This window comes from Danio aesculapii, chromosome 2, assembly GCF_903798145.1.
Source record: "Danio aesculapii chromosome 2, fDanAes4.1, whole genome shotgun sequence".
Taxonomy (NCBI): Eukaryota; Metazoa; Chordata; class Actinopteri; order Cypriniformes; family Danionidae; genus Danio; species Danio aesculapii.
Genome location: NC_079436.1, coordinates 1,873,489 through 1,891,103, shown reverse-complemented (window position 1 = coordinate 1,891,103; position 17,615 = coordinate 1,873,489). Strand labels below are relative to the sequence as shown.

Below are 17,615 nucleotides of genomic sequence, written 5' to 3'. Positions count from 1 at the left end.
GATGCAAGACTGAACTGTGTGTAGGCTACCTAATATTCACCTTTATTTGTATAGCGCTTATACAATGTAGATTGTGTCAAAGCAGAACAGTGTAGTTCAGTTTGTAGTGTTTAAGTTCAGTTCAGTTTAGCTCAGTTCAGAGTAATAGCCCCAATCAGATCATGTCTGCAGCACCGCCTCTGTTTTCCCCGTCTCTGTTTTCCCCCATCCACACTGAGATGGAGCAGCAGCATTTTAAAATGAAAACGGCCTCTTCAGCGTTTCCAAAACGCTCTGTATTCGCCGCTCGAAAACTCCGGCGTAGTGGGCCTAGATTTGATTCCTGTATTCGCTTAACAGTCCCAAGGGTATTGTCAGAACTTGGCAAACATGCTTTTTCCTTTTATACTCCTAGGTCTTGATGACCTGCAAAATCAGCTTAATCTTGACACACTTCTGACTCGGAGTACTTTTACAACTAGTAAAACTAGTACTAGTACTTCTGTACGACATCTTAAAGGACACTTTTATGATCCGACCTTTTTACGAATGGTGATTTTGTAATTTGGTAGTATTGTTTTTTATGTGCTGCCTGCCATCTTGACCAGGTCTCACTGGAAGAAGAGACAGTACTGTCTCAATATGATTTCCTGGCTAAATAAAGGAAATAATAATAAAAATGAACCATTAAACGCACTTATAATGGAAGTCAATGGCGCAAAAACAGCCACTAACAGATAATTAAGGAGAAAATTTTTAATCTAACAATGCATCAAAGCCAATGTTGGAACTAATTGTTCACATGTCCAAAACTGTGATAAAAAGTTAAAAAAATTCAGTCCACAATTACTTTTTATACTGAAAATACGTCATTTTGAGTCTTTTTTTAATCAAATCAGTGACTTCACTTATGAATTTGGCAATTAAAGAGTTAAAACTCTGTCATTTTCCAAGCAGTTTAGTAGTTTTGATCAGGACTGAGGTTGATTAACAAATTTATGCAAAAAAAAAATAGAAAAAAAATATGAATCTGATGCATTTTACAGCAGTTTAACTCAGTGGATGTTTGGATCCGGGACATAACAACAGGGTGGTCAATTTGAACAGTGCACAAGGGTTAAGTACTGTTTAAGTGCTGGGTTACACACAATTCCTTTATGTTGTCTCAACACAAACCAATTAAGTTAACTTAATCGTTTTTACACATTTAAGTACACAAAACATAAAACAAATAAGTTGCCCCCCAAAAAACTTAAGAATTGTGTTTTATCAACTCATTTTAAACAAGTATCTTGAACAAATCACTTTTTTGAGTGTATATAAAACAAAAAACATGTATTTCAAAGCTTAATTTAGCACAATATCAATCTGGCAGTGTCAAAACTGGTGTAGCGTGCATAGTCGAAAGAAAAAACAAAGAGGTTAACACTGATTTGAGGTTGGCCTTTGCTCCCTGAGATTGTTCCCAAACAAGTTCACACACAAGACGGTGGGGGGGTAAAGAAGAGGACAGCAAACACAAACAGCAAAAAAGTCCTGTAAATGAAAAAATGGACAGGTAACATTCATTCTGGAGGAGCTACGATACAAGCCACGATTCGTTTACATCAACAGAAATGAGGGGCGGGATTTTGTCGGATTGGTCGCAATTAAAAAAAAGCCAAACCTTGGAGAGTAAACACACATACATGGATTATGTCTGAGGAGAGAACTGATGAGCGGCGGGAGGAAAAGACACGCAGGTCAAAGGAACAGGATGGCGATGCTGTTCAGGACAGATAGGATGAAAGCCAAAGGGAAGCGTCTTCGTTTATAGGAGAGCGAGGCCAAACGCACCCGTCTCTGGGCGGGTGTTAAACCGGATAGAAATGCAAAGTCTGTGGTGAACAGCATATGTCACATGCAGATGGCTACAGATAGTTGGCCTCTCTCTCCCATCAATATCATGTGGCCAGAGGCACCATCGGAAAGAAAAAGCCAAATAAAATTAAGCCGCAGTTCGCTGTACATGAACCAACTATGTCAAGGAGTGTCTTAGGTCATACTTTAACCCAGGGGTCTCAAACTGTTGCCCCGCTGGGCATTTACGCAATATAATAAGACTGACCCGGACACCTACTGGACATTTAAAGTACTCCACTATATAGTTGAAGTCTGAAGTCTATATTTTTCCCCAATTTCTGTTTAACGGAAAGATTTTGTCAACACATTTCTAATCGTAATAGTTTTAATAACTCATCTCTAATAACTGGTTTATTTTATCTTCACCATGATGACAGCACATAATATTAGACTAGATATTCTTCAAGACACTAGTATTCAGCTTTAAGTGACATTTAAAGGCTTAACTAGGTTAATTATGGTAAAGTTAGGGTAATTAGGCAAGTCGTTGTATAATAATGGCTAATAATATTGACCTTAAAAGGGCTTTAAAACAATTAGAAACTGCTTTTATTCTAGCCGAAATAAAACAAATAAGACTTTCTCTAGAAGAAAAAATATTATAGGAAATACTGTGAGAAATTCCTGAATCTGTTCAACATCATTTGGGAAACATTGGTAAAAGAAAAGAGAATTCACAGGAGGGTGAATACTTTTGACTTAAACTGTATATGCGGTTTCGTTTTCCTTTCGGCTTCTCTCAGTGAATGTAGTCGAGAGTAGTTTCTTTCTGTGGCTGATTTAAATGTTGGAACCTTTGAAAATATATGTCTGTAAGTGCTCTATTATTAAAATAATTATATGTACAACACTTTGTAGTACAAACACTTGGCTAACACCCTGGGTTCTCTTTTAACGATCTAGGCACAAAGTCTAAAGCACACGGTGCAAAAGCATTAAGGTCATGTCTGAATTGCTATTTCAAGGACAGAAATGTACAGTTTTAGCCACGGCGCATGGTCTAACAGGGTTGTGCTTATTCTAACAACATTTAAATTTAATTTAAACAACATAGCGCAAAATCATGAAAATTAGGGTTGCGCTGGTCTGAAAATAGGAACAAATCGTGCCAAACACATCTTGCAGCTTGTTACACTGGGTGTATGATGTTGGTGGTGTACCAAATCAGATAATTTTGCAAAAATAAAACACAAATTGCGTCAAGCTCATGGACTCAAAGAACAACCAATCTACCCTAAATATGTACATCCTTCATAAACATACGCAAATAAAAAATGATCGTTTTCTTTTCTAATGTTTGGGGTCATTTTAGAACAAAATTTAGAAAATTACAAGATTAAAAAAGTTTAGGGTTATTTTTCTGACTTGTAAGTCAGTAGGAGGGTTAAAGAGAAGTTGTTCAGCTACCAAATGCCAAAAGAAACGCTTGTTTCAAAACCGGTTTTCCCTGTCTTAATAACAAAACACACCTTAAACGATTGAGTCAAAGTTGGGTTTGTTGGGCAAACGGAGATTTGCTGATAACCCAAAATCATTAACACTTTCCAGAGAAATGACTACACTGAAAAAAAATCCTTCATTGGATTTACTACAGTTTTTAAGGTAAATGGTTGCAAACTATTGAAATGGGCTGAATTTAAACAAACTAGTTAAATTTAGTAATGCTCAACTTAATTAGTTTGCTCAAACTCAGCCCATATTAATTACTTGCAACCACTTACCTTAACAAAAATGTAGTAAATCCAATGAATATTTTTGTCAGTCAACCTACTACCCTACTAACTATTAATAAGCAGCTAATTAGGAGTTTATTGAGCTAAAACACTTAGTGAATGCTTGGTTAATAGCGTGAATTGTACATTAAAATAAAGTGAGACCACAGTTTTATGTCCATTCTTGGATTAACTAAATATTTTTAAGGTGAGTGGTTGCACACAATGTTTATGGGCTGAATGTGAACGAACAAATGAAGTTGAACGCTGTTAAATTGAATGTGTTTGTTTAAATTCAGCCCATATACATTGCTTGCATTATATTCAGTGTATGATAAGCAGCTTAATTATAGTTGGCTCCGCACATTAAACTGGGAAGTCTTTTACTACTGAAACACTTACATACATCACCTTAATAAAATGGATACAATATGAACCGTAGCAAACCCAATACGTTCTCAACTTATTTTCTTGTCCGTCTTGAAATCAATGTAAACGATGGGGTGGGGAGGGGGAGCAGAGTGTGAAGGGTTCGAAACCATACAACACAAAACAAGGAGCTGAGGACTGAGAGCCAGAGCAGTCATTTACCTTTTTGCTCCACTTCTATTTTGAGCGGTGAAGAAAAAAAAAAACGAGAGAATGGAAAAGAGCGTCAAGGGAAAGAAACGATTAGAATAGACACTCCAGCCCAAAATAAAAAGGGACATTTGCAAAACACAGGGCAATACATTTATGTCAAAGAAGAGACCCTCCGATGGGAATTAGCACAACTCTTCAGAGCAAAACACTTAGGTACAACAGCTGCGTTACTGAAAATAAGCTGAATTAATTATTAGTTGACACCTAAAGACAAAGAGAGACGTTAGAGATTAGAGGGCAACAAGCTATGCGATATTAACTTTTTTAAGGGTGCAAGAACACAACATTTGGCAACACTTCATTTACAGTGGGTGACAGTTCAAAATGACCACTACCGCCGCACCGGGACTAAGGGATTAAGAAAATATGTTTAGGTGGAACAGCAGCAACAATGCTGCCAAGGGACACAAAGCAACAGGATGTGAACAGACAGAAATAAACAGTAGCTGAAATACCCTGCTACTTGTAAATGAAGATGAAATAACGAAACAAATTTTATTAAACTACTTGCAATTAATGTTATTTTATTTCTATTTTAATGAATTATGCCATAAAGGACATGCAAACACTGAGAATATTTAGCTATAAACTCTACAGACTGGACAAACTCTGAGCTACTGGATGCGAGTATGAAGTAAGGACTGATAGGAGAGAGCTGTTTTAATGAAATCTGAATGAAAAGAAACTTGCGTTTTTTCAAGATGGCATAAGTGATGACGTTGATGACGTTGTGTGTCTGCGTCATTAATAGTAAGAATTATACTTTAAAATAAAGCGCGACCCGACAGTTTCTCGTTCGACTGCTGATTTAAAATCATTTAAAGTATGTAGAGCACGTAAAAATCGTTTTCTCTTTGATCAAATGTGATTACAATTGGAAATGCATTCATTTTGACAAGTATAACATGACACATACATTAATAAACATTTCAGATGTTCTTCCAGGACCGCTGAAAAAAGAGAAACTGATATTATCAATAACAAACTCAATGACTGGATCGTGAATATTAGCAAACACTGTGACCTGTTTAATGAAAGGAGGATTTTCTGATTCAACCTGGTCTTTAATACACTGATATATGTACAGCTAAATGATACAATTTGTAAGTACTGAAACATTTCAAATGTAAATATTCAATATGTCCAGCTCAATAATGTCAATATTCACAAATATAATATCATTACAGACTACTTTATTTGAGTCAGACTTATTAGGCCATCTGAATTATTAGCCCCCCTGTTTATTTTGTTCCCCAATTCCTGTTTAACGGAGAGAAGATTTCCTCAACACATTTCTAATCATAATAGTTTTAATAACTCATCTCTAATAACTGATTTATTTTCTCTTTGTCATGATGACAGTAAATAATATTAGACTAGATATTCTTCAACAAACTTCAATACAGCTTAAAGTGACATTTAAAGGCTTAACTAGGTTAATTAGGTTAACTAGGCAGGTTATGTTAATTAGGCACGTTATTGTATAACATTGGTTTGTTCTGTAGTGTTACATTCCTGGGGGTGTTACTCTGTTGTTCTCTCCTCCCCTTTCTGTTTTTATTTGCTGTCTGCTGTTCTTCTGAAATTTAGGTGTTCCGATTGGTTGGCTGAGTTCTCCCGAGTGGACCAATCAGAAGAGGATGGGGGTTATTTAAGCACTCCAGTGATGACTCAAGCCAGATTAGAGGGGGATCCTTGTTGCTGCTGTGCTTGTTTGTGTGACATTTTGTGCCTATCTTGTTCTCTGGTTCGTTTTAAAGTTTTGTGTGAGTTGTACATCTGTTCAGAACGTCTCATTCTAAACTTGCTTAAAGTGTACAAAAAGGGAAGTGAAAGTGAAGTATGTCACGTGACTTACATTTTTACACACACGTAGTTGATTGTCTGTTAATCCACTAGGTTGGAAGAGGGTGCTATTCTGTGTATGTTTGTTCCAGTGAGTGCAGTTGAGTAAGGGGCGTGTGACGCTGAAGATGTTTTTTTTCTATTTACATATTTCTCTTTAGTTATTTAGAGGTGGGGGAGGGATTAGTTAGCGGGTGTTTAATTTGTTATATTCTTTGATTTGGCACTGCTTATTTTCCTTCCCTCAATCAGGTTTGTTTGTTTACTTCATTTTGCATTTATTGTACACATTTGTAAATACATTTTGGGTGATTTAAATATTTTCCTTTATCTTTATTGTAATAAAACGAACCACTTTTTTTACCACATTGTTGTCTGTGTCGATTCATAGCAGCTAACGTCTCAGGCGAATTCTTAAAAGATTGGGTTGTCATAATTATGTTAAGCCCTTTTCATCCTTCGAGCCACACGGGGTGTAACATAATTTGGGGGCTCGTCCGGGATCCTTCCTTGGTGTTTTATCGAAAAAAATATAGCTTAAAGGGGCTAATAATATTAACCTTAAAATAGAGTTAAAAAAATAAAAAAACTGCTTTTATTCTTGCCTAAATAAAACATATAAGACTTTCGCCAGAAGAAAAAATATTATCAGACATACTGTGAAAATTTTCTTGCTTTGTTAAACATCATTTGAGAAATATAAAAAAAAAAAATTCAAAGGGGGGGTAATAATTCTGACTTCAACTGTGTATATATATATATATATATATATATATATATATATATATATATAAACTAATAATTTATAAAATGCCGTCACGCATGTATTTATATACACAAAAATATACACAGCAATACGCACAAAATATCTTGTAAATATGAACTTTATTTTGGGTGCGATTAATCACGATTAATCTTTCGACAACATTATAACATTAATATAACATTAAGATATATATATATATAGTATAGACAAATTAAAAGTCTATCATTTATTATTACGCTCTATTGTTTGTTTCACTAAATACATTATTTACGATAATATGTTTTCGCAATATACAGTTGAAGTCAGAATTATTAGCCCCCTCTTGATTTTTTTTCTTTTTTAAATATTTCCCAAATGATGCTGTACCTTGAAGATGGCAAAGATAAAAGAAATCAGCTATTAGAAATGAGCTGTTAAAACTATTATGATTATAAATGTGTTGAAGAAATCTGCTCTCCGTTAAACAGAAATTGGGGGAAAAAAATAAACAGGTGGGCTAATAATTCAGGGGGCTAAATATTCTGATTTTAACTGTATATGAGCACAATATTATACACCATTACAGGAACGCAGACTAAAACATGAATAACCGCACTGTGGAAAAGATGCAATCTTGAAAACACTGTGTTTACTTTTTGCATTTTATTTGCAATATTTAACATTTATTTATATATATCAGGCCTGCAATCATTAGTTTTTGAAAAGTATTTTTTATTTATTAATATTTATTTAATATTTCGACATTTTAAATCAAACATTTGCCCTAAAGTTCTAAACAGAGTCCGACATTTCTGAGTATATTTTATAAAATGCAAGAAAAATCCCTTGACATGTGGTCTTTATTTAGTATTAATTGATTAAATTTACAAGGGTGACACAGTGGCTCAGTGGGTAGCACTGTCGCCTCACAGCAAGAAGGTTGCTGGTTCGAGTCCCGGCTGGGTCAGTTGGCGTTTCTGTGTGGAGTTTGCATGTTCTCCCCGTGTTGGCGTGGGTTTCCTCCGGGTGCTCTGGTTTCCCCCACAGTCCAAACACATACGCTGTTGGGGAACTGATTAACCAAACTGGCATTAGTGAATGAGTGTGTGTGTATGAGTGTGTATGGATATTTCCCAGTACAGGGTTGCAGCTGGAAGGGCATCCGCTGTGTAAAACATATGCTGGATAAGTCATCGGTTCATTCCGCTGTGGCGACCTCTGATGAAGCCAAAGAAAAATGAATGAATGAATGATTAAATTTACAGAAACGGTACTATATCGTGATATGTATTGTTATCGTGGTATGAGATTTTTGTCATACGCACAGCCCTAATTCATCGATTAAACTCCAGGTAAAATCTTTACTCCAGTTTTTAGCATCACATGACTCATTCTAATATGCTTATTAGCTATATTTGATCAATATTAAAGCAGTGCTTTATTATATGATAATAAAAGAAGCTTATTTTATAGGTTACTTTGAATAAAACGTTCAAAAGAGTAGGTTTATTTGAAATGTAAATCTTCGTTTTCAACATTAAAAAGTCTTTACTGTCACTTTTGTTCCATTTTTAATGTACCCCTGCTGAATAAAAAGCATGTGTGTCCCAAAGTGGGAAAAGCCTTCATTTAATCTTAAACCTACAAAGTACAAAAGTATTGAGAAACACACAGAGAAAGAACTCTTTCCCACTGACTTCCAGAATACATATACATATATTTCAAGATTTCAGATCCTCGTGAATGCATTCAGTTCTCTAACAAGACTCTGAAAACGAGAAGTTTTTCATTAAAAGAGACGCACAGCTTCTGTGGAAGAGATGACAACACAATGGTTTGATCCACCCAAACATGTAGCTGCAGAACTGGACAAAAATAAACCCTCAAAGATGAGCTGAAGATAGCAAACACAACATAAAATCGCTTCACTAATGGAGAAACAATGGCAAAAGCCCAAGCAAACAATGGCTCCGTTCCAAATCCTAATGAGCCGTCTACTTTATACAGACAACATTTGAAAGCCTTGCACTCAAAACATGCCACATTGTGGTCTGAATAATGCTGTGCTTTACTTTTCTCCAATAGGAAAGTGTTATTCTCAAACTTTCACCCAGACAAACATTGTTAGATCATTTGTGTGTGTGTCCCCGCGTCGCTGTCTACGTAGGCAGCAGTAAATGAGACGGCTCACTGTGTTCTGGAACAGCTCCGGTGTTAGGATTAGACAGAGTTTACAGTGCAGATTTACATAAACGCTTCATTATGGGTGCACGGGGGGCTATTACTTATTCACAAAACGCATCGTTTAGGATTTCCTTATTTAATGGTTGTGTTCCACAGTACATTACATGTTATTAGATACTATAACATAATCTAGTAATTGAGGATGTTTGGAAGATTACTTACTGTATGGCACACACTCATACTGGACCTCGAGATACTTGTAGGTGCCAGGACACGGATCTGGAAAGACGTCTGAGCCCGTGTTGACGACACACTGTGTGCGATTGTTACACCTGAAAAACCCAAGCATAATTAGGTTAATTAATGGTTAATTCATTAATTGGCCATGCAGAAATCAGTGTTTCAACTAAATGAATTGCAGAAGAATGATAAAGTACACGGTAAAGTGATTAGTTACTTAAAGTAAGCCTTAAAAGTGACATGTTGACTTTACTTAAAAATAAACCCATTGTAACTTGAAACTTGTTAAGTTGACTTAGGTTTATTTAAATAATTCTGCTCATTTTTACTTAATTTTACTGGGTTCCACACAATTCATTCATGCATTCACAAATCGATTGAGTTAATTTAACCCATTTAAGTAGATTGAACATAAAGCAATGACGTTTTCCCCAAAAAAATCTCAAGAATCGTGTTGTTTCAGCTCATTTTACATACGCAGTTTGAATAAGCAGCAGAATCGTGTTATTGAGTGTACAATAAAGTCTCAGTCAATGTTAATAAAGGTGCAGTATGTAAGTCTGACACCCAGTGGTTGAACTAGGTATTGCATTCCTGGTTCAAAACACGGGCAAGCGTTCTTGGTTTTGTAATCTGTATGAAACGAACGCGAGGTATAGTCCATCCTGTCAAACACACATCACATGACAGCAGCAACTACTCAAACGCCTACAAACTTGTAAACGAAGAGTCGCTGTCATTTCTGGAGGAGATTCACCATCAACACCAAGTTGAGAATTACTTCAGAAGAGCAGCACGATCTGACGATCATTATCCAGAGGATGATAATATGTAACACAGCCATAAATGAGGTTGGTGTCGAGATCTCGTTCCTTTCGAGTGCGCATGCGAACTAGCTCGAACAACCCGAAAAACTGCCGATTTTCTTTGATTCGAACGATTAGAAACTAAATTTATGAGACAGCTGTAGTTTAATTTTATTGGTGATTACAAATATCTAATGTAATCGTAAGCTAGGGAAACAGTTTTGAAGAATTTGATGTTTCCCCATTCAGACAGAATGCTCGAGCATACTGCCCGAGAGATGGTTGGCGAGTGAAATGACTTGCCCTAAAGGGACTTTGACAGAAACCCCGCCTCTGCTTTTATTTTATTGGATGATAAAAAAAAGACGCTACTGACGTAGTGCGTACTTTTTCACTTTTTTTGGCACATAAGCAGAGCACAAAATGCTTGCGACCATTAGAAAACAAATGGAAAAACCGCATTCGTTGTGCTCAAGGCCTAAGCCTTTATCATTTGGTGCCATGTCCACTTAAATATAACAATCTGCATAATATTCTTTCAAGAGTTCACACTTAGCTCACGATTTATACATAGCTTGTTTGGCGTGCTGTCCCGGGAGAGAGCCCTGAGCTCAAGGGATCCTCGAGCCCAGGACTCCCTCCTTTCACAAGACGAGGGGAGATTGAGCTCAGGTCGAACTGAAACTCCCCCACTGCAGAGGCCAAGGTGAACTTCCTGAGAGTAAGACATTAGAAAAAAGATTTAGGCTTATTTTATCTATAATATAGAGCAGTGTTTCCCAACCCTGTTCCTGAAGGCACACCAACAGTACAAATTTTGGATGTTTCCATTATCTGACCCATTAACTTCAGGTGTTGGAGTCTCTTCTGATGATATGATAAGATGATTCAGGTGTGTTTGATTAGGGAGAGGTTGAAAATGTGGACTGTTGGTGTGCCTTCAGGAACAGGGTTGGGAAACACTGATATAGAGCACATTTGGATGGTGGGAGGAAACCGGGGAACCAGGGAGAAACCCACGCGGACACGGGGAGAACATGCAAACTCTGCACAGAAATACCAGAAGGCCCAGTGAAGACCCAACGCCATTGGTATTCTTGCTGTGAGGCAACAGTGCTAGTCACTGGGCCACCGTGCCGCCCATTCTGGATAAAGGTGGAAGAAGGGGAGGAGGGGGGTTTCTTCCAGATGAAGATAGTTGTAGAGAGGAAATGAGGATATATCTAGTGACTTGGGATCCTTTGATTGGAGGATCATGATTAGCTAATGTGGACCAGCTGGGTCAATCATGAGCACATGCTCCTCTCGAAATTAGTTTAAAATTAAACTTCACTAAAAAGCAGTGTAAAAATAATACAGAAATATTCACCGTATTTATTTTGCAGTGCCCACAATATCAACAACTTATTCTTATTTTAGTAAAGTTCACTTTGACCTGCTGTCTCCGAGTGCTGAAATGAGCTGTAAACTAGCTTCTCTTTGCTCTGATTATGTTCGACACACCAGTTTGTTCTTGGATTTCTTGGCTTCAGGGCTTTTGGGATCTTACATGACCTTTCCCTGGCCCACTCGAGCTGTTTTATGTCCGTGAAGCTTGTGAGTATTCGCTTCTACATAAAGACATCTCGTATCGTTTTTGTTAATTGCACCTTACTTGCATCATGTTATACAACACTGAATAGGATTTATTAATGCTTACACATACTAGACGTTAACCACCAGACAGCTCCGCTTTGGGCTAACCAGGGCAAAAATATTAATTATGCAAAAAAGAAGTTTCATTAATTCTTACTCAAGGCCAATGCAGAGGGGTTTTTTTGATAGGGCATATAAAAAACTCTAAGGGAGTTTCAAAACACCCTTTATGATTATGAATATGAATACTTGAGAATTTTCTATCTCTGCGGTTCCATTCATAGGTCCAGGTCAGAGCAAATAAACCAATCAATTGAGAGAAACCATGTGAATGCAGAATAAAACAGACTGAGGAAATGCTGTTGGGAATTTGTAACAAAAATGTACTTATAAATACGTTTGACTGTCATTTCTGAGTAAAATGAACACTAGGGGGCAGTATGAGGAAAATAGATTTTCTTCATTAACTTCAACCATGGCTGAAGCAGGCGTAATGATAGAACCCTAACAAAGGCTCAGTGAAAACTGCAAAAACGTACTTATAAATACGTTTGACTGGAGTTGATGGGTCAAATGAACACTAGGGGGCAGTATGAGGACAACAACTTTTGTTCATTTACTGCCGTATCATGGCTGAAGCAGAAATCTGCAACAAAGCCTCAGTGAAAACACAAAAATGTACTTATAAATACGTTATAAATACTATATGTACTTATAAATACTTATAAATACAAACAAAAGTTGTTTCTGCTCAATTATGCTCCTTTCTGCAGACCAACAATGTTTTTGAAGTGTTTCAGTCAGGTTTCAGAGCTCATCACAGTACAGAAACTGCATTAGTGAAAATAACCAATGATTTACTCTTAGCTGCTGACCAAGGGTGCATCTCGCTATTAGTTCTACTCGATCTTAGTGCGGCATTTGACACCATTGACCATGGTATCCTTATTAATCGCTTAAAGTCTACAGGTGTCCAAGGACAGGCCCTACAATGGTTTAAGTCATACTTATCTGACCGTTACCAGTTTGTAAATATAAATGGACAGCCTTCACAAATCAGCCCAGTAAAATACGGGGTGCCTCAAGGATCAGTTTTAGGCCCTTTACTGTTTACAATATACATGCTACCCCTGGGAGACATTATTAGAAGACATGGGATCAGCTTTCACTGCTATGCAGATGATACTCAATTATATATTTCAACTAAACCTGACGAGACGTCTAATCTGTCCAAGCTAACTGAGTGTATTAAAGATGTTAAAGACTGGATGACCAACAATTATCTTCTCTTAAACTCAGACAAAACAGAATTATTACTTATTGGGCCTAAATACTGTACACAGCAGATCTCACAACTCGATCTACAATTAGAGGGATACAAAGTTAGCGTTAGTTCTACTATAAAAGATCTGGGTGTCATATTAGACAGCAATTTAACTTTTAAAAATCATATTTCCCATGTCACAAAAACTGCTTTCTTTCATCTGAGAATTATAGCTAAGTTACGAAGTATGCTATCCATCTCAGATGCAGAAAAGCTAGTCCATGCTTTTATGACTTCTAGGCTGGACTACTGTAATGCTCTGTTTGCTGGCTGCCCAGCATCCTCTATTAACAAACTTCAATTAGTACAAAATGCAGCTGCCAGAGTTCTAACCAGGTCTAGAAAATTTGATCACATCACCCCAATGTTATCCTCCTTACACTGGCTGCCTGTTAAGTTTCGTATTGAATTTAAAATATTGCTTCTTACATATAAAGCTCTAAATAATCTAGCTCCTGCTTATCTAACCAATCTTCTGTCTCGCTACAATCCAACTCGCTCTTTAAGATCTCAAAACTCAGGACTTCTGGTAGTACCTAGAATAGCAAAGTCGAGTAAAGGAGGTCGAGCCTTCTCATTTATAGCTCCTAAACTCTGGAATAGCCTTCCTGATAACGTCCGAGGCTCAGACTCACTCTCCCAATTCAAAACTAGATTAAAGACCTATCTGTTCAGTAAAGCATACACTTAGTGCACCACTTAGGGGGCTTCCACACAGGTTATGCATCTTGCTGATATACACTGTGAACATCAGCTACGCTAATTATTTTCTTTATTCTCCATTTCCACCTGGGGATACTCTTCCCGAGGCCCTCAGACTATGCAGAGTCACTGATTCGATCCAAGACCAACGACGAGATGATCCCAAGGTTTCCATATCCTGGACCAGGCCGTATCCTGAGCAGCTACTGCGATGGTCATGGAAGAGTGGAGAACATGAGACTGATTCCTGTGACGCTCCAGAGACAGACGAGTCTTTGCTGAGGCCAGCTTCCAGCCTCCGCCACTGAGACTGCAGCTCTGCACAAGACGTTTGGCCAGCGGAGAAATTAAAATGGTCGTGTCCAACTGAGCCTGGTTTCTCTCAAGGTTTTTTTTCTTCACTTCCGCCTTTAGTGAAGTTTTTTTTCCCTCTCCGCTGTCGCCACTGGCTTGCATGGTTCAGGATCTGTAGAGCTGCGCATCGTTGGATTTGCACACTGAACTGAGCTAAACTGAACTGAACTTAAACACTACAAACTGAACTACACTGTTCCTATTTACTGTGACCTTTTATGTGAAGCTGCTTTGACACAATCTACATTGTATAAGCGCTATACAAATAAAGGGGAATTGAAAGGGGAAGTTTTACTGGTGTTTTTGAGTAAAATGAACACTAGGGGGCAGTATGAGGACAACAACTTTTATTTATTTACTGCCGTACCATAGCTGAAGCAGAAATCTGCAACAAAGTCTCAGTGCAAACCGCAAAAACGTACTTATAAATACGTTTGACTTGTTTTTCTGAATAAAATGAACACTAGGGGGCAGTATGAGGACAACACATTTTGTTCATTTACTGCTGTACCATGGCTGAAGAATGTGCAATGATAGGAATTTGCAACAAAGGCTCAATGAAAACTGGAAAAACACACTTATAAAAACGGTTAACTGTCGTTTATGGGTAAAATGAACACTAGGGGGCAGTGTGAGGACATCTTTTGTTTATTTACTGTCACACTAAGGCTGAAGAATGCGCAATGATAGAAATCTGCAACAAAGTCTTGATGAAAACCACAAAAAAATAGTTATAAATACGTTTAACTGTCGTTTATGGGTAAAATGAACACTAGGGGGCAGTATGAGGACGGCATATTTTGTTAATTTACTGTCGTACAATGGCTGAAGCAGATGAAATGCTAGAAATTTGCAACAAAGGCTTAGTGAAAACACAAAAATGTACTTATACATTTGAGGTTAGGGTCATTTGGGTTAGGGTTAGGGTTAGTTCCTAGCCAGTAGTATAGCAGCTTTACATTTTCCGTCAGTCTTTGTACACGATGTGATTACAGAAGAGCCAAGCTTTAAATAGGAAAAGTATATAATCTTTTATTTTATTTATTTATTTGTTTGTTTATTTATTTTAGCAAAATGCTAATGGTCTAATGTGATTCAATAATCTATGCTAAGCTACGCTAAAAATGCTCCTGTTAGACCCGGAGATGGGCTGAATGGATTCTGGGGGAGCTGTAAAATTAGCCTATTGTCAAAAAAAAAGTGGCGTGTTCCTTTAAAATGAAAACAATATGAGAATATACCACTCTGCAAAACTGAATAGCATAACAAATTGCTTTGTTTGACAACAAAAACATGTATAAAAATCAATGGAAGTGGATGAGACCGGGAGTCTCAAAACATTTAAAGGGATAGTTCATCCAAAATATGAAAATTCCGTCATTATTTACTCACACTGGAGTCGTACAAAACCAGTTTGAACACAAAAGATTTACTGAAGAATATTGGAAACTGGTAACCATTGACTTCCATAATATTTGCTTTTCCTACTATGAAAGTCAATGGGTACCTGGTTTCTAACATTCTTCAAATTATCTTCATTTGTGTTCAACAGATAAAAAAAACCTCAAACTGGTTTTGGACAAGTCGAGGGGGAGTAAATAATGACAGAATTGTCATGTTTTAGATGCACTATCCCTAAATGAGTTGAGATTCCCGGTCTCACTCACTTCCATTGATTTTCATTCATTCATTCATTTTCCTTAAGCTTAGTCCTTTATTAATCAGGGGTCTCCACAGCGGAATGAACCGCCAACTTATCCAGCATATGTTTTATACAGGGGATGCCCTTCTAGCAGCAACCCAGTGCTGGGAAACATCCATACACACTCATTCAGACACTACGGCCAATTTCGCTTATTCAATTCCCTATAGTGCATGTGTTTGGACTGTGGGGGAAACCAGAGCACCCGGAGGAAACCCACAGGAACACGGAGAGAACATCCAAACTCCACACAGGAACACCAACTGAGCCAGCGAGGTCCATTGATTTTTATCTGCTTTATTTTGCCATCCAAAGCTGCTTGTTTCCCTTTTAAAGTACAATGTGGTTTTATCAGGCTGTGCAAATGCACAAACATCCACCTAAAAAGCCCAACACTCACTATCACAATCTGCTGAATGTAAATGAAGCTCCTCGTTCAGCATGTACGATTGCATTTGAGGAAATTTAACATAATCCTTTGTGCTCGTGTTTGTTATGTGCACGCATTATCAAAGTAGCCACAATATCTGGTTTGCTTCAGATATACTCGACTGCGGAAGCTGATGTGTGTGTGTGTGGGCGTTCACACATTTAATCAAACAAGACAGAGAGCCGCTCAGAGCTCTGTCACCAATATTATACTTATTATAAATATATTTATTTCTTATTTGTACAGTTAAAAAAAGTCAACGATGCACATGTATTCATTAATTAATGGCCGATTACCTCGCTTACTGGCCAAGTCTGCCCCTGTCTCCAGAACAAACCACTGTTATAGTGACATTTAAAGGCTGTCATAATAGTTTTAATAACTCTTGCCTAGTTATGACTTGCCTAATTGACTAATTGCCTAAATGACTTGCCCAATTACCCTAACTTTACCCTAATTACCCTAGTTAAGCCTTTAAATGTCACTTTAAGCTGAATACTAGAGTCTTGACGAATATCTAGTCTAATATTATTTACTGTCATCATGACAAAGATAAATAAATCAGTTATTAGAGATGAGGTATTAAAACTATTATGATTACAAATGTGTTGAAGAAATCTCTCCGTTAAACAGAAATTGGGGAACAAATAAACCAGGGCGAATAATTCTGGCTTCAACTGTACTGTATGTATCCTGAGCTTCCTTAAAGCTCACTCTGACTCTGATGCTGATAAAGAGCTGACATTTACTTCTGGACATCCTCAAGACATCCTCGCTTTTCAGAGACGCTCCAGAAATGTAAAGCTTCAGAATTAGGCTCCAATTTTAGACCATCCTGAAAGCAAACGCACTCACGGTTTAATCATGGAGCAAAAAAAAAAAAAGTCTTCGGTATTCCCTCTGATCCCAAACTAATTTGTCAAGCGCAGGCAAAAAAAAAGAGACCGAACGGAACTTGTCAAAGCCTAATGAGCTTTGGACAAATTAAAGTGGACTAACACAGGTGCTGCTTATTTATTGAAGACTTCGACCCCGTTCTCTCTGGAGGACCAGCGGGATAATGAACTTGAGGAGGTGTGTGAGGCGGACATTCAACAACAATGATATCTCAATATGTTTTTGTATTTATTTTTGTAGATTTAACACTGAAGTAGGCCTGCCCAATATAGTGTTTCAGCAATGAGCAGGTCCAAAATAGTCACATCACAGGGATCTGCAATGTAGTCAAGATTAGGCTCAATCAATATATCAACAACACACTACCTGACGAAAGTCTTGTGGCCTATCCAAGTTTTAGGAACAACAGATACTAACTTGACATCTAGTTGATCATTTAGTATCAGAAGTGGCTTATATGAAGGCAAAGGCCTCTAGATTACACGTATCTGAGCACAATAAAATATGATCATGTCT

At 37.4% G+C, this 17,615-nt stretch overlaps 1 protein-coding gene across 1 annotated transcript in view; it reads right to left on the bottom strand.

The window, feature by feature from the left end:
* The window catches only part of LOC130234359 (adhesion G protein-coupled receptor L2), a 254,267-nt gene that overhangs the window by 126,072 nt on the left and 110,580 nt on the right, over positions 1-17,615 (bottom strand). Inside the window, 1 exon segment of the mRNA XM_056464612.1 lies at positions 9,232-9,341. Within this exon segment, the coding sequence (XP_056320587.1) occupies positions 9,232-9,341 (110 nt within the window).